Here is a 16342-nt window from a genome sequence, read left to right on the forward strand (position 1 = left end):
GCCCCCTTCAATGCCTGCACAGAGCTTTGTTGTTACTAAATGACTTCAAACTCATCATCACATTTGACCCTAAAAAGAATGCATTTTACTGATGAGAAAGCTGAAGCACAGGACTAAATGAATTGTTCAAATTTATGTGCTGGAGTCAAAAGTCTTCAAATTCTACGTTATTGCTGAGGCAGGAGATAGATGAGCCCCAGGCTGAGCAGTTTCTCCCTTATGGATAGAAACTCTGTAATAGCAGAAATTCCATAAAAACAGAACGATGGAGGAAGCTGGGCCCTGTCCAGATAAAACATGGAAGACCACGTATTCCTTATTTTCCAAGTTGAAGAGACCTCCCAGATCACACATGTGCAGAAAGGCTCTTTGGTGGTCAAAAAGGGAGGGGGCTTCACCTCATAGTAAGTGATAATCAACTACCCAGGAGCCTCTTAACTAGACTCCATAATTTGCTAAGAAATGAGCCTGCATGCATGGGAGAGTCCTGAGATATACCAAATACAGACCAGGCACATCTAAATGATTGGCCAGAGGAAACCAGGAAGAAACGCCCAATAAAAGTAATTAAAACTGCCAGGAGGTGCAACCTAGTGACTCTCTGAGCCTGCCTGTGTGTTCATCCACATTACTCTTTTCCTCCCAACAAACACTTTACTTCACTTGCCTTCTCTGTGGGAATTATCTTCTGCAAAGCTGAAAAGCCAGGGTCTTGTCACTGAGGACGGCCTCCGTCTCTGGCAGGGAACCAAAGCCCCTTTTCAAGCTGCTGCAGGCAGAGGTCACTCGAGATCATAGCCGTTTTACCATTCTGTTGTGGGACAATACTTCTTCCGTGAAAAAACAAACAAAAGCCCCCAAAACAAAAGAAGCAAACCCAGTTCATGAAATTTGGTCATGAGCAACAGAAATCATTGGAGATTGTGGGCGCTCAGCATTTGGGTCTCAGTGGGTAGACAAAGTCCATCCTTAAAGTTGCCTGCACTGGGACTTGTTGGGTAAACTTCGGTCTAATCGCTCAGGGTCCTTTAGGACCTGAGGAAATAAAAGGAGCGTTTAAGAGTTTTGCCTGAATGTATAGTGTTGAGTCAAAATAATCTTTGAGGATTTAGATTAAATAGGTGTTTGTTTCCAGCAAGGACTTTGTAAGGATTTTGGCAACTGTGTTTTTCTTGTTTTCATAAAATGGCAGACCAAACAGAGGTTTAATGTTGAGAAGCCAAGCGCCTGAAACTTCTTTATTCATAACTTGAATTTTAGGACCGAGTCACATTTCTTTTGCCCCTTCTTAGTGGGGGGTAAGGGGGGTGGTGGTGCGGGTAGGTAGGGGGGTTGTGATACCCTCCCGGAGAGAGGTGCAAAGGCCGAATATTTACATTCTTTGCCGGGTGATTCTCGTTCCTTCCGCTCCTAGTTTCCGCTACACCTTAGGCCCCGGCAGCCTCCATGGCAGTATTTTCGATCAACCCTCTGAATTCAGTTTTTCCTGCCCTCCCCGTTTTTCCAGCTTGAAATAACACCCGAAAGAGACTGCTGTGAGATTTTTGGTCTCATTCCGTGACGATCTGGAAATCCTGGGGAGCCTGATTTTCTCATCGACTACACAGTCTCAACATCCCTTCTCCCGCTTATTCTTAAAAACAGATCAGGTTTCTAAGAGGCGTGAACCGCAAGGAAGTCAATACCCCTCCAAGGTTGTTCGAAGGAGGGCCAGCCAGACGGCGGTGCGGAGACTGAATTCCCTGGCAGCGCGCGTCCTCGGGGTGAAGCCAGCGCGGGCCCGGCCGTTCTTCTGTGGTTTCTGTGCCTTGAGTGTGGGGTGAAAGGAGAGGGGAGCTGTGGTCGGAATTTTAACCCAGGAAGAGAGCGACCCTGGGCGGAAGGATTTCTGCGCCAGGGACGCGGCGGCTGAGCGAGGTGAGCGGTCGGAAAAAGCTTTCCCCTCCCGGGATGAGCTAGGTCTCTCCCCAGCCGCTCAGCATAGGAGGGAGGGGATGGGGGGCGGGGGGAGGAGGAGGTGTGGGGGACCTGGAAGCGGAGGAACCGAGGCGTTTCTCTTCCCCCGGCCGAAAGCCCAGCCGAGAGGTCGTTTTATACCCAAACAGGACCTTCTCAAGCGTCCCGGACCCATCGGTAGTCCATTCTGGGCATGAGAAAAGGCTAACGTTTTGCAGATGAAAATTCTGCTCCCAAAGGGACCTCCGCTGAGAGTGCTGGGAGGCGGGGCTCGGCGAAGGCGGGAGGCCGCCCCGGGAGGCTGCGGCGCTTTCCGCGTGGATCCCGCCTGGAGGCTCCCCGTTGGGTGGCGGAGGAGGTGGGGCCAGGGCTGGGCGCAGAAATAGGGACTCCCGGCGTCCGCGCGCAGCCTGCGGGCGGTGCAGTCCTCGGCCGGGCGCCAGGTCCGCGGCGGTGCGGTGCGGTGCGCCTCGGGATCCTCGCCCGGGAGGGCCTCCGTGAGTCACCGCTTGAGTTGTCGCAATCGCCACCCAGCGGAAATTGGACCGGGGGTGGAGCCGGTTCCCCGCCGCGCTCGCGTGTCTCCGCGCTCGCTCCCAGGTCTGCGCTCCAGGCGACGGCTTCGGCGGGGGGCCTGGGCCTCTGGCGCAGAGAGAGTTAATCGGCCGCGGCGAGGAGGAGCCCTACGAGGAAGGAAGGAAATTGCTGTCCTTCTGAAAGTTTTTTTTCCCCCTTCCTCTCTTCTTTTCCCCCCGCAGAGGTGAGTGCCCGGAGACGGCGGCGTTGACTCCTGGGAGCCGGGCTCCGCGCTGCTGCTCCTGGAGTTGCCTTCGGACTACCTGCCGACAGGGACGGCCATCGCGCTAGGACCTGCTCCGTGGAGCCCAGTCGGGGTGCGCCGAGCCATGGATGGCGCGGAGCTGGCCGGGCAGATCCTTTACACCTGGCTGACTCTGGTGCTCGGCCTCATACTCCTGCCTTCGGCCTTTGGGGTGTCTTTGGGTATCTCTGAGATCTATATGAAGATCCTGGTGAAAACTTTAGAGGTGAGTCCGTGGAGGGATGCTGCGCCCCCTCCTTGGAGGGCTTTGGGGTGGGGGGAACCCGGGGCGATGGAGAAAGAGGTTAGAACTGAGAGCCGAGGAGACGTCAGGAGACCTGGAGGAAGGTCAGTGGTCTGGAGGGAGGTGCGTTTTAGTTTATCCTCGGCCGTGTCCGGGCGTCTCCCGCAGAGCTGGAGGGCTCCTGAGACCACTGGACCACCTTGTTGCTGTGGTTGGAGGTAGAACGACCCCACCCCCTGTTATTATGATGATGATTTTTACTCATCTCAATGACAACACGACCGCCTTTTCTATCACCGGTATTTCTTTATGTTCTTTGAGCGAGCAGCAGCCACCTCATTCTCCTTAGTTTTTACAACCTCAGGTTTCAGAGGTCCTTCTGTGGACTAAGGTTTCCCGTCCCGAAAGGCATCAAGTTTATGCCTAAGGTAAGAAACCGATCGCTGCATGGTAGAAAGAAATCTGATTGTATTTTAGGAGTCATGGAAATTTAATCTACCTAGTGGCACTTGACACGTCATTGAAAATCCATGTTTTCTTTGACTTCAGCTCTTCCTACCCTCCTGTTTCTTAAATTTTGCAAAGAAAGGTGTTAGATGGGAGTGGCCCTGATGGAACAACTGTTACTTGCCCTTCATACAGGGTTTTATGAAGTCACAGAGGGTTCCCTGTGGACTCTCATCAGATGTAGGGAGAGCAAATGTTATCCCCCCCTTTACAGGTAAGGACACTGAAACTCTGAGAAGTTCAGTGATTTGCTTGAATCAAGCAGTGGAGACAGGAATCTAACTGAAGAGAGGGCCTATAGCGTAAAGGTTAATGGTGCAGACTCTGGGTACAGATTTGCTTTGACTTGGTACCAAAATCCCAGTTCTGCTTCTCAACAGGGAACTCACCTACTTACGCTTCATGTTCCTTATCTATAAAATAGTAGTAACAATAAGAACTGCTTCCATAGGGTTGTTAAGTGAGTTAAAATATGTCAAGCACTTTGGATTGGTATCTGGACATGTTAGATGCTGTGTACATGTTTGCTGCTAGTAAAAGAATAATATTATTGGGACTTGCCTGGTGGTCCAGTGGTTAAGACTACACGCTTCCGCTGCAGGAGATGCAGGTTCTATCCCTGAGGATCTTACATGGCTTGTTTCTTTAGCTGCTACAAAAGCTTCTAATGTGCCTACATGCCTGCTCAGTGGGGTCCAACTCTTTGTGACCCCATGGACTGTAGCCTGCCAGGCTCCTCTGTCCGTGTGGTTTCCCAGGCAAGAATACTGAGTGGGTTGCCATTTCCTCCTCCAGGGGATCTTCCCCACCTAGGGATCAAACCCGAGTCTTCTGTATCTCCTGCATTGGCAGGTGGATTCTTTACAATACCTTCTTAGACGGGTTCTCATTTTTCTGCCCTTATTCTCTGTCTGCGCAGGGCTTGGCTTTATTTGCTCTTCTCCCTCGGCCAGGAGAGTGGCTTTCAGATACATATCTCTAATCTTTTATCTCCTACCTGGAGATTACCTGTCACCCACCAGCTAATCTCCTGCAGATCTCTTCTACCTACTCATCTGTTTTATCTCACATTTTTGTTGCACTCTGTGGTTGATTTTCTGTCTAGTCTTTAAAAGTTGTATTTGACTGTTCATCAGCCCTCACGTTTTAAAAGTTATGTTGTTTCTACTTGGGAGATATTTCAGTCTCGAACCTTCCTTGCTGACGTCACACTTTGGACATGGTCAGAGTCTACTGTGAATTTCCTAGCTGCCTCTTGCCTTAGATCTTCTTCAGAATGCTCTGCCTGTAGCAGATGATTATCTTCAGCTGGTGTTCACTCTTAGAACTCTGAAATGACCAAACTGTTCTCCCATATAGTAATATCTTTTGGAATTGATACTGCAAGTGAGAACAGAGTAAATCTCACACTCTATCTTCTGGGTGCTGACTCTTGATCGCTTGCGTAAGTCAGGTACAGCTAAAGAGATGTCAAGGAGATTGGCCTTCTAGTACCTGTAGCGTGTGTGAATGCTTGCCTGCTCAGTACTATCTGACTCTTTGTGACCTCATAGACTGTAGCCTGCCAGAGTCCTCTGTCCATGGGATTTTTCAAGCAAGAATACTGGAGTGGGTTGCTATTTCCTCCTCCAGGGGATCTTCCCAACTCAGGGATTGAACACGATTCTTGGATTCTTTATACCACTAGTCACCGGGGAAGCCCTCTCTAGTTGCTGTTGGCCTGGCAACTAACTTCTACACTTTGAAGAGATATCGCCAGCCCAGGATCTGACTTTCATTGTCGCAGGGCCTCAAGTTTTAATTTTTGTCCTTCTAGCTTTGAAGAGATTTTTAGAGATGTACTCCTTGTTAGTAAAACTCTCAAGAATGCCAGTTTTCTTTTTCTGTATTTGCGCCAGGTCTTTCTTGCAGCTGCTGGATCTTCATTGCAGTAGGCAGGCTCTTCTTCAGTTGCAGCATAGGTTTCTCTTATTGTGGAGTATGGGCCCTCGTGGGCGCCTGTTAGGTAGTTGCGATGCACAGGCTTAGAATTAATTAAATTCTCCATTAATTTAGAGTTAATTAAATTCTTAGTTTCCCAACCAGGGATCAAACCTGAGGCCCCTGCATTGGATGGTGAATTTGAACCACTGGACCACCAGGGGAGTCCCACCAGATTTCTAATTTTAGTGGAAGATATACCAGTTAGCTTGGAAACCAGGTAGATGGCAGCATAAAGAACCATCCTCTTTGCTAAGACCAAAGTTTATTAGGTCAGACAGATGCTTGGCATATATGTAGTTAGAATGGGGATTCATTTTGTGAGCCATCTCTGATTTGGTGGTAGCTGCCTGGAGTTCCTGTGTTTGGGTACAGCTGGGCGCCTCAGGGAAGAGCTATGATCCAGTAGCAGGTTTGCTTTGGGCACAGGAGAGGGAGATGGTAACCCGGAGCTTTGTATTGTCCAACCAGAACAGCACTGTTGGAAGTTGACAGTCACTCAGTCGTGTCTAGCTCTTTGTGATCCCAGGGACTGTAGCCCTCCAAGTTCCTCTGTCCATGGAATCCCCTGGGCAAGAACACTGGAGTGGGTAGCCATTCCCTTCTCTAGGGGATCTTCCTGACCCAGGTTTTGAACCCTGGTCTCCTGCATTACAGGTAGATCCTTTACTGTCTGAGCCATCAGGGCAGCCCAGGACTGTATTTGGTGTTTGAAAGACATTTGTTAGGCAGAGGTTGGTATAGTGGATTGTCTTTCTGCCAACTATGGGAATAATTCCCTTAAAGATTGTGCTGGTTGTTTAATATTAAAACATTTTTATATTTGGACAAATACCCTTTGTTAAAGTCCGTTCAAGGTCCAGACCTTCTGTTACTCATTATTCCTTAGTATATTCTCAACTGACTTGGTGGTTTCTTTCTTTTACTTTCCAGTCCCAAGAATATATTGCTTCCCAGGTGGCCCTGTGGTAAAGAATCTGTCTGCCAATGCAGAAGACTTGAGAAGCTTGGGTTCAATTCCTTGGTTTGGAAGGTCCCCTGGAGTAGAAAATGGCAACCCATTCCAGTATTCTTGCCTGGAAAATTCCATGGAGAGAGGAGCCTGGCTGGCTGTATATGTAGTTCTTGGGGTCCTAAAGAGTTGAACATGCGACTGAGCACACACACAGCCCCAAGAATATTGTTTGCACTCTTAAAAAAATATATTTATTTAATCTAATTAATTTTTAAAAATATTTATTTGGCTGCGAGGGGTCTTAGCTGTGGCATGTGAGATCTTTGGTTTTTGCTGCAGCATGTGGGATCTTTTATTAATAGTTGCGGCATGCGAACTCTTAGTTGCTGCATGTGGGATGTAGTTCCCCGACCAGGGATTGAACCTAGGCCCCCTGCATTGGGAGCAAGCAGTCTTAGCCACCAGACCACAGGGAAGTCCCTCTTTGGACTGTTTAATTATAATTGGATATTTCTCAGGTTTCCTTGGTTACAGTTTACATACCATTTTAAAAGGTTGTTTAGTTTTATACATTATGTGTTTACTTTGATAAGCTTTTTCTGTGACCATAAACTCAAATTCTGGAAGTTGCAGTGTGAGGGGGTGATCTTCAGAATAGCTGACTATGAAAACGACTAATTGTCAAATAACTCAGCCAGCTGAGGACTCTTCTTAGCTCTCCAGTTCAGGTAATAATTATTTATTAAGTACCTGCTGAATGCTGCCTTCTGCATTGCTGAATATCTTTATATGTATTCATAAGTCCTTGATATGGCAAGCTACCTGAAAAACAGGGCTTGAATTCTTTTCTTTTTTTTTCTAGGGCTTGAATTCTTAGAGTAAGTGAGTGATTCTCTAAACCAGTGATTTTCTTCACTTCTGTTTCGTTTTTTTGTAGTGTTTATTTTTATTTATTTATATATTTGGCTGTGTCAGGTCTTAGCTGTAGTATGCAAACTCCCAGGTCCCCTCTATTGGGAGTACAGAGTCAGCCATTGGACCACCAGAGAACTCCCTCTAAACCAGTGATTTTCTAGGGGTATATAGTAATTTTTAGGAAGTAGATGTGTCAATATTATGACTTTATATTGGAGAAAATTGTTTTAGGAGTGCAAACTATGAAAAGTAAAACTTCTGGCTGAGGGAATGCATAGTCTGTCTGCTTGGTAGGGTGTATTAATATATATTTAGATCTCTGGAAGAGAGTATGAGTTTTTTATGTTTATCAAACAGGAGCATGGATTAAAGATTGAATTATGCTGTTCTCAACCAGGAAGGGTTAATGATGCTTGTTATTCATTGGCCTAAGGACTGTCATTTGTTGGCCTGAAGTTCACAATTAGAGGGAAATAAAGAATGGAAAGAGAATGTAGGATTAATGGAGAAAAAGATACAGGGGAATGATACATAAATTACCAAATCTAACCAGATATTGCAAGCAATAGATAGATAAAAATAAATGTTGATGGACTTAATTTTCCCCTCAACTTTTGAAGCATAAGTTGGACACATGAACAGCTGCCTCCAAATTTCTGGCGTTGTAACCTTGGGCAGGTCATTCAACATCTCCACCTTACTTTCTTCCTGTGTATTTAGGAATATAGCTCACAGAGTTATTGTGCAGATTGAATGAGGAGAAGTGAATGAAAGCACTTAATATACATTAGGTGCTCAAATTTTAGTGGAGTTTGGATTGGAACACTCATTGGTTGTGTGTGTGTGTGTTTGCTCCTATGTAGCCAAGAATTAATCTACCTTCAGATCTGATGGGTCAGCACACACATATTCAGAGCAGACTACTCCTGCCTTGTTATTTTAGTTACTATTCTTTCCCTTACTGTCTCCTCCATCCACCGGTTATTTTTCTGTCTTTTAAAAAAGGCAGGTCAATAATTTTCAGATGGTTAACACTTCTGTTGTTATAACACTCAGATATTATCCTTTGGTGTTGGAAATACAGTAAATCTTCTAGAAGGCCATGACTGTTTATGACAGAGTGCGCTTAGTCACTCAGTTGTGTCTGACTCTTTGTGACCCCACGGACTGTAGCTCACCAGGCTCCTCTGTTCATAGGATTTTCCAAGCAAGAATAGTGGAGTGGGTTGCCATGCCCTCCTCAAGGGGATCTTTCCTACCCAGGGATCCAATCGAGGCTCCTGTGTCTCCTGCATTGCAGGCGGATTCTTTACCTCCTGAGCCATTAAGTCATAGTAAAAGAAAACTACTAAAGCAATGTGCTTCTTAGTTAACTTCCACAGCACCTCTCTGGGATAGGGTGTGTTATTCCCCCTGATAGACTGAGGAAAGAAGGTTCAGAGAGGTGAGTTGACTAGACAGTGGCATATCACTGTCAGTGGTAGAATCAGCATTTAACTTGAATCTAGACCCTAGGTTCTTACTCTGCCAAGAGACCAGTTTATTTTGTTACAGTTGATGGCCAGCCATTGAGTAGGCCTAACATTTTGAGGCTTTGTACAATTTTGTACATTTTTCCTTTTTCCTTTCCCTCTCCTTAGTCAATTCTTATGTGTCTTTTTAGCATGGAAACTGGAAGTTGAATTGTCTAGCTGACAGTGCCATGTTTTTGCAAACTTTTGACCCAAGCTTGAAAAATTAGGCTTACCCATTTCTTTACTGTGAGTTGTGGACAGCTACTTATTTTCTTTCAAGAGGATTTTGAAATTAAGTGAAATGACAACCTGATGGAAAGTTGTCAGGACTTTCCTGGTGGTCCAGTGGCTAAGACTGCCTGCTCCCAATGCAGGGGACCTAGGTTTCACCCCTGGTCAGAGAACTAGATTCCATGTGCCGCAACGAAGACCAGACACAGCTAAATAAATAAATAATCATTAAAAGCAAAAACAAAAAACGTGCTCGTCTTGAACACAGTAACTGTGTTTTGGAGGACAGAATTTGGAGCTAGCATTTCAGGGGAGGGTCTTTGTTCTAAACCTTGTGTGATGACAGAACATGGAGTTCTTTGGAGCACATCATGCTGTTGGACCAGTGTACCCATATTAGTTTGTTGCCATAACAGAGTCCCATAAACTCGGTAGCTTAAACCATGGAAATTTATTCCCTCACAGTTCTGGAAGCTGAAAGTCCAAGATCAAGGTGTCAGGAGATTTGATTTCTTCTGAGGCCTCTCTTGGCTTGTAGATGGTGCCATCTTGTAGGTAGTGACCTGGATGGTCTGTCTTGTGTATACGTGTCCCTAGCTCTCCCTGTTCTTATAAGGATACCAGTCACACTGGATTAGGGCTTCACCCTAAGGGCTTCTTTTTAACTTAGTCACCTCTTTAAAAACTCAGTTTTCAAATAGAGCCACATTCTGAGGTACTGGGGGTTAGGGCTTTCACACATGAATTTTTGGGGGGAGGATAGGGGTACAGTTCCGCTCATAACAGCCATGCGATACCGATATTTTCCATCCCGTCAGCATGAACTGATTGTCCTAGTCTAAGGTAATTCCCACTTATATCATACTCAAAAGCGCATGCTCACATTAAAAAAAGAAAGCTCCAAGATGAGGATGAATGTTTATTTACAAAATTTTATCTTAATCATATCTTTAGTCTACTTATAACCAATAATAGGTACCAACACTGTAAAGTGAAAAACTCTCCCCCAGTGGCTCAGCGGTTAGGAATCCGCCTGTTGTGCAGGAGACGGTGGAGACGTGGGTTCGATCTCCGGGTTGGGAAGAACCCTGGAGGCGGGTGTGGCAACCTACTCTAGGATTCTTACCTGGGAAGTCCCATGGACAGAGGAGCTTGATGGGCTACAGTCTATGAGGTCACCATGCATTGGATATGACTGAGCCCGTGCGTGCACACACACATGAAAATAAACCTTCACCTCTCCTGAGACGAGATGGGAGGCATAAAAGTCCAGAATTTGAGAATTCCTGCCTGGGATCAGCAAGGAGGAGAAAAGGACACAACCAAATTAAGACTCTGAGCCTGTTATCATTTGTGACTTGCCACTTGAAGCCGGGAAGATTAGGCATCTATTTATAAGTTGTTTTCTAAGCACAAATGGCATGTTCCTGCTTTGCTGTTTGGGCAGTGGTGCAGGGGTCCTGATACAGTCAGGTTATGTCCTGCTTCTTGACCTTCATGTGCATGTTTTAGGTCGTTTATTCTCTAGCACTTATTTTCTTATTTATTAAAAAAAATCAGCTACAAAAAAAACCTTTTATCTTTCTGCTTAACACCTTCAAGCCCTGCAATAACTGAAGTGTGTTCTTTTGTTTGTATCTTGGAAGGGGCTTGTGCTGGGTCTTTGTTGAGGTGCACAGGCTTCTCCTGTTGCCTGTGGGCTCAGTCGTTGCAGCGCTTGAGCTCTCTAGTTAGGCATGCAGGCAGAGTTACCCTGCAGCATGTGGGATCTTAGTTCCCCAGCCAGGGGTTGAGTCTCCTGCACTGGAAGGCGAACTCTTAACCACCAGACGACCAGGAAAGTCCCAATAACTGAGGTTTTTGCCTTGACATGCTTAATAAATCCTGTCTTTTTGCCCCTTCAAAGGTACTGAACTCTTAATTATAATTATTAGTGACCTTTACTTCTTGTTTTGCTCTTCTCCTACCTCCCTGAGTCAGTTTAGGCACTGTTAGCTTCTAGAATTGTAATCATCTAGATGATATTTTAATTGATCCTTTCTCAACTGAAGATGGTAGCCATTGGGTTTTCTGGAGTGGTGTCAAAAGAGTTCACTTCTTGCTCTTGAACTGTGATGTTAATGGTAGATGATTTGGGAAATGTACAAAAAAAAGTATAAAGAAGAAAAGAGCAGATCACACCTTGCAATTATTTCTGGGAGTTAATTTTTTCTGTTCTTAAATTCTCTCAAAACTGCGGTTTCTCTTAATCATAACATTTTCTTTATCTTAGTAGATAAGTGACCTCATGGGCAGGTTGTTTTTTTTTTTTTTAACTTTTGTTTCTTTGTTGGTTTTAAAAATTTTTGTTGGTGTGTAGTTGCTTTACAATGCTGTGTTAGTTTCAAATGTATAGCATAGTGAGTCAGTTATACATATATATATATATCTTTTTTTCCCCACTTTTTTTAGATTCTTTTCCCAAATGGGCCATTTACAGAGTATTGAGTAGAGTTCCCTGTGCTATACAGTAGGTCCTTGTTAGTTATTTATTTTATGTAAAATAGTGTGTATATTTATTTCAACACCAGTCTCCTTAGTGATTTCATGGATTCCTTTCCAGCTTTCCAAGTCTCACAACAGTCCTTCTGCAAGCTTCTGTCTGATATAGGCAGTTAGGCATCTTAGAGAATGTCTCATCCTTGAATGCCTAATTTGTTATGAAAATAATATTCTTTGTGTCCTGTGTTTATGTCTTTACATGTATTAATCTCATTTAATCCTCATGGCAACCTTATGGGATAGGAACTATTATCCTCATTTTACCAATGAGGAAATTGAGGCTGAGAGGGATTAAGTAATTTTATACCCAGACAGAGTTGATGCTATAGTCTGTGCTCTTGTCCTCCATACTTTCTGACCTTCTCAAGGAGTAATTTATTGGATACCAGGTGTGTGTGAGAGTTTTAATAAGGTAAACATGATCTTTTCCTCATTTTTATTTGGGAATTATCGGTAACTAATATAAGAGTATACATGGGACTTGGAATGCTATTATATCAGAGATTCAGTGGGGTATCTCTTCAATTCAGATAGCATGAGGGCTTAATGGTTAATTTCATGTTATTTAAGCATGGTTTAAATATGTTGCATCCTGTCTGTGGCACATTTTACATTAATAACTTCTTGTTTTTTGAACAGTGGGCCACATTACGAATTGAAACAGGAGTTGCAAAGCAAGCAATCCTTAAAAACTCAGCTTCTGTCGGTAAGTCTCCCTTTTCATTATGATGGTTAAAATATCCAAATTGGGTAGATATGTGTCTACCCAACTTGAACTTGAAATATACCCCAAATAGTGCATTTTATGGGCCTTGGATTGTTCATAATTCTGTCCTTTATGCAAAATAGCAGCCTTCTGAGTTCTGGATGACTTTTCACTGTAAAGGTAGTCATACCATGCTGGTTATCTATGTGTTCTTACATTTAACAGTGATTGCCCATGGTATTTAAATGGACTTAAGAAAAAAGAGGGGGGGCTAATTGGACCACCTGGGGTTAAGTTAAACCTATTTTTGAGATTTCATTAGCACCTTATTCTAACTTTGGTTCTCAAAGTATGTTCCTTAAAATATTATTTCCTGCTAAAAACTAATTAGTAATTCATGAAAGAAAAAAAACTCTCTTGTGATGTAAGCTTGGGAGTCACCACGTGCTACAGATTCCTTTTGGAGACTAATAATGTCTAGTAATAAAGGCTCAGAAAATTCAGTGGCAAAGACACTCCCTTAGTTTTTGTTAGAAGTGAGTTTCTGCTTCTGTTTGTGTGTTTTTCCTTTGTCCCCAAAACCCTTTTCATGTGAGTTAAGAATTTTAAGAATTTTTTAAGACACGGGGTTCATAGGGGAGTAGAATTCTGTGGGAGTGATGGCAATGAAATTAGGAAGAAATAAACCCTGGATTTAATTAAAAGAATTAGGCTGTGTGTGTTTTCCAAAAATAAATGTATAAATATATAGAAACAATAGTGTGCCCATCTAATTTAGGGTTCAACATGGTCAAAATGTCAAACACTTTACTAGATGGATTTTGTCTTCTGAAAGCTTGTCTAAGAGGAATTGTAGAAATATAGTACATTTTGGAAATAAAGATTTTGAATGAACATATCTGTGCATTCTTGTATAATTAGATTGTTATGTTCTACTGATTGAAGCAACTAGTGAGTGTTGTGTTGTCCATGTAAACACCAGAGGATTAGCACCGATAACATTTTTACCATGATTGGGTATTTCTGACTATACTTCATCCTCTTTTTATTGCCAGATACCCTCTCTGATAATGACTAAATAGCACAACTTTCTCTGAGCTATAGCAGATCTACTAACTTTTTTTTCTGGGTTCTCTTTAAATGTGTGTCCTGTGATTTAAGGAGAGAAGAAACTTTATTGCTGATTTTTTGTTGCACTCGGTGAGACTTTGGGCTGTTGTTGACTTTGGATGAAGTTCTCTGGGACCCTGTAGATTGGGGTGGTGGCGGCCCATATCTTGGGCCATGAATTTAAAAGAGCACAAAGTATTTCAACTTGGTAGTTAAGAGGATTAAAGTCACTAGGTAAGGGTGTTTGCAGCATTGTTTTAGTTTTGTAAAAATTATTTATTTTTGACTGTGTCAGGCCTTGGTTGCAGCACTTGGGCCTCTCTAGTTGAGGCACGCAGGCTTAGTTGCCCCAAGGCATGTGAGGTCTTCGTTCCTGGGCCAGGGTGTCGAACCCGAGTCTCCTGCATTGGAAGGCAGATTCTCAACCCCTGGGCCACCAGGGAAGTCTCTGTTTTAGTTTTCAGCCTAATGGAAATGACTGTTTCCACTTGGATTGATTTATTTATTTTTGTCACCCTCTTGTCTTTTCTGTCTTTGGTCTTTGCCTGTTCCTTGGTACCTCCAGGAGACAGTGGAAATGAGCAGAAGGGGAAAATACACATCACAATGGTTGAGAGTCATGTGTTGACTCTTGATGTCATCAAACACTTTTGATGTCTACAGAATTTATCCTGTTTCCTTCAGAGTGGCTGCTCTTCCTTTTCAGCCTGTGCAGTTGGCAATTGACTATTGCAGGGACCAAGCATTTGTTGCCAGTGAGGTTGACACGGGATCCATGGGTGATGAAGACACAGTTCCTGTGGGGAGAGGGGCATCCACGGCGATAAATGCTAAAATCGCTGCATAAGCGGAGGATGATGTGAGATCTCACGCAGGCTCTGCCGCGTGCTGCTTTCGTCTTTAATCCCACGGCTGTCCTTGGTATGCCCCTCTCCTCCTGACTTATGTCCTGCTTGGGTCGCCCGGTGCCAGGGTGTGTCCCCTGTTGGATACGTTCTGGTGCTTGGAGTCAGCTGGGAGGTAATGTCTCAGTCCTCCACAGAGGCAGAGGGTGATGAAACCTTCAGCGCTTGTGTGTCTGGCTGCTGCAATCCCCTGCCTTCGGAGCGTCCCGCCTCTGTCCCGCAGCCAACTAGGGCACAAATCAGGGTTGAGCCGGGCAAAGTTTAGGCCAGGGTCACTGGCAGGCCACGGCTGGGGGTGCAGGTATGATTTTGAGACATAGCGCTGATGCAAGGTTTGGGGAACCGAGAGGAAGAGATGAGCTAAACAGGGACGAGAGTTAGGTTTATTTTCTGCGTCCAAAAATTCTCCCTGCTGCTCTTACTTGGCGAAACGCATTTTTGGAAACACTTTTCACATCTCCCTCTCCAGTTAAACCCCTCTTGTACTGTATTGGGTTGGCCAAAAAAAGTTCTTTTGGGTTTTCTGTACTGACTTATGGAAAAACACAAATGAACTTTTTGGCCACCCCAGTATTTTTTCTGAGCCTTTACTGAATAAGCTGATTGAAAGCTGAACTTTGGGAAGTGTTATCTTTGTGCTTAAATACTTCCTTGCCGTCCTTGACTGGACTCTACCGTGACTTTTATTAAAACACTGTCTTAACTCATTGAGCTTTAAATATAATCATAAAGAGGCTCTTTAAGAAGCTCTATCATTGTACATTCCTCTTCTAAGTTAGGGTTAGTGTTAAAACAGTGGTGAATATAAATTTTTTCCTCCCTTCAAGTCACTATGTTATAAAGGAAGCGTTCATCTTCAGTGGAGAGTACAGAGTTGCCCTCTAACCTAGTTTTTCTTCCCTGGGAGCTGATGTGCTAGAAGGTAAAATAAGAAAAGAGTCTTGGTTTCTTTGCATCAACTGTGCTCTAGCCATAGGACAAATGCATCTCCTTGGAACCCTGGAATGTGATTTTTAACAACTTTTATTTTACTCTGTTGTAAATAGTGGTAGGGACCTTTGGACTATAAGAAGCCTCTCGCCTCTTTCTCTGGGTATCTGATTTCCAGGACTTAGACTGTCAGACTTGAATGAGTCAGTAACTGTGATTGTCACTGAAATGAATGTCATTGATTATGTCATTTTCATGACTCAAGATAAATTCTACTGTAATTGCCTTATGGTGCTAGGACACCGTGATGATTACCAACTGAATGTTGACAGGTAGGAATTAAGGGCCTGCAGTTGCCCTTGCCTGGGGAGTGAGTCACAAACAATACACACAGAGGCCGTGGCCCAGACCTGCTGGTGTTCCCTGGTAGGTGTTGCTGACCTTGTTCCCTGGTGCCTGTTGCTGGCCCGACTCAGCATCATCGTCAGTGGGGGAACACACTTGCCTCCTCCGGTCCTCCACCTTGCTCTGTTCCAGCAAGGATTTGGGGTCACGTGGCCTACCGTTAATTAAGCCCCTGGGCTAAATTTTTCTTCTGCCCTACATCTCTTGCCTCTCAGCACCCCCACCCCACTTCTCCCTCCTCCCAAACACACACAAAGGACAAAATGCTGTGGTTAAGCGTCTGATGTACCTGTTCGAGGAGAATTCAGCCAGACTAATGTCTCCCACTGATTTCATTCACATTAGGAATTCTTTTGTGAGAACTGACTAACCGTGTTGATACCAGTACATTATTATTATTAGTAGTAGTAGTAGTTGTTGCTGTCTCATTGCTGTCCAACTCCATGTGACCCGTGGACTGTAACCCACCAGGCTCCTCTGTCCATAGGATTTCCCAGGCAAGAATACTGGAGTGGGTTGCCATTTCATTCTCCAGGGGATCTTCCCGACCCAGGGATTGAACCCTGGTCTCCTGCCTGGCAGGTGGATTCTTTACCACTGAGCCACCTGGGAAGCCTGTGATT

At 44.4% G+C, this 16342-nt stretch overlaps 1 protein-coding gene across 3 annotated transcripts in view; it reads left to right on the forward strand.

Moving 5' to 3' along the window:
• Window positions 1–1700: 1700 nt before the first annotated feature.
• The window catches only part of GPAT3 (glycerol-3-phosphate acyltransferase 3), a 63939-nt gene continuing 49297 nt past the window's right edge, over window positions 1701–16342 (forward strand). The window contains exons 1-3 of one of the 3 annotated variants that reach the window (XM_043448180.1): window positions 1701–1917; window positions 2715–3002; window positions 12303–12369. In XM_043448180.1, the coding sequence (XP_043304115.1) occupies window positions 2862–3002; window positions 12303–12369 (208 nt within the window). In that variant the 5' untranslated portion in view covers window positions 1701–1917; window positions 2715–2861. Of the gene's footprint in view, window positions 1918–2218; window positions 2557–2714; window positions 3003–12302; window positions 12370–16342 lie in introns of those variants that run through there. The other 2 variants (XM_043448179.1, XM_043448181.1) reach the window with 2 other exon arrangements.

Source organism: Cervus canadensis, chromosome 26, assembly GCF_019320065.1.
Source record: "Cervus canadensis isolate Bull #8, Minnesota chromosome 26, ASM1932006v1, whole genome shotgun sequence".
Taxonomy (NCBI): Eukaryota; Metazoa; Chordata; class Mammalia; order Artiodactyla; family Cervidae; genus Cervus; species Cervus canadensis.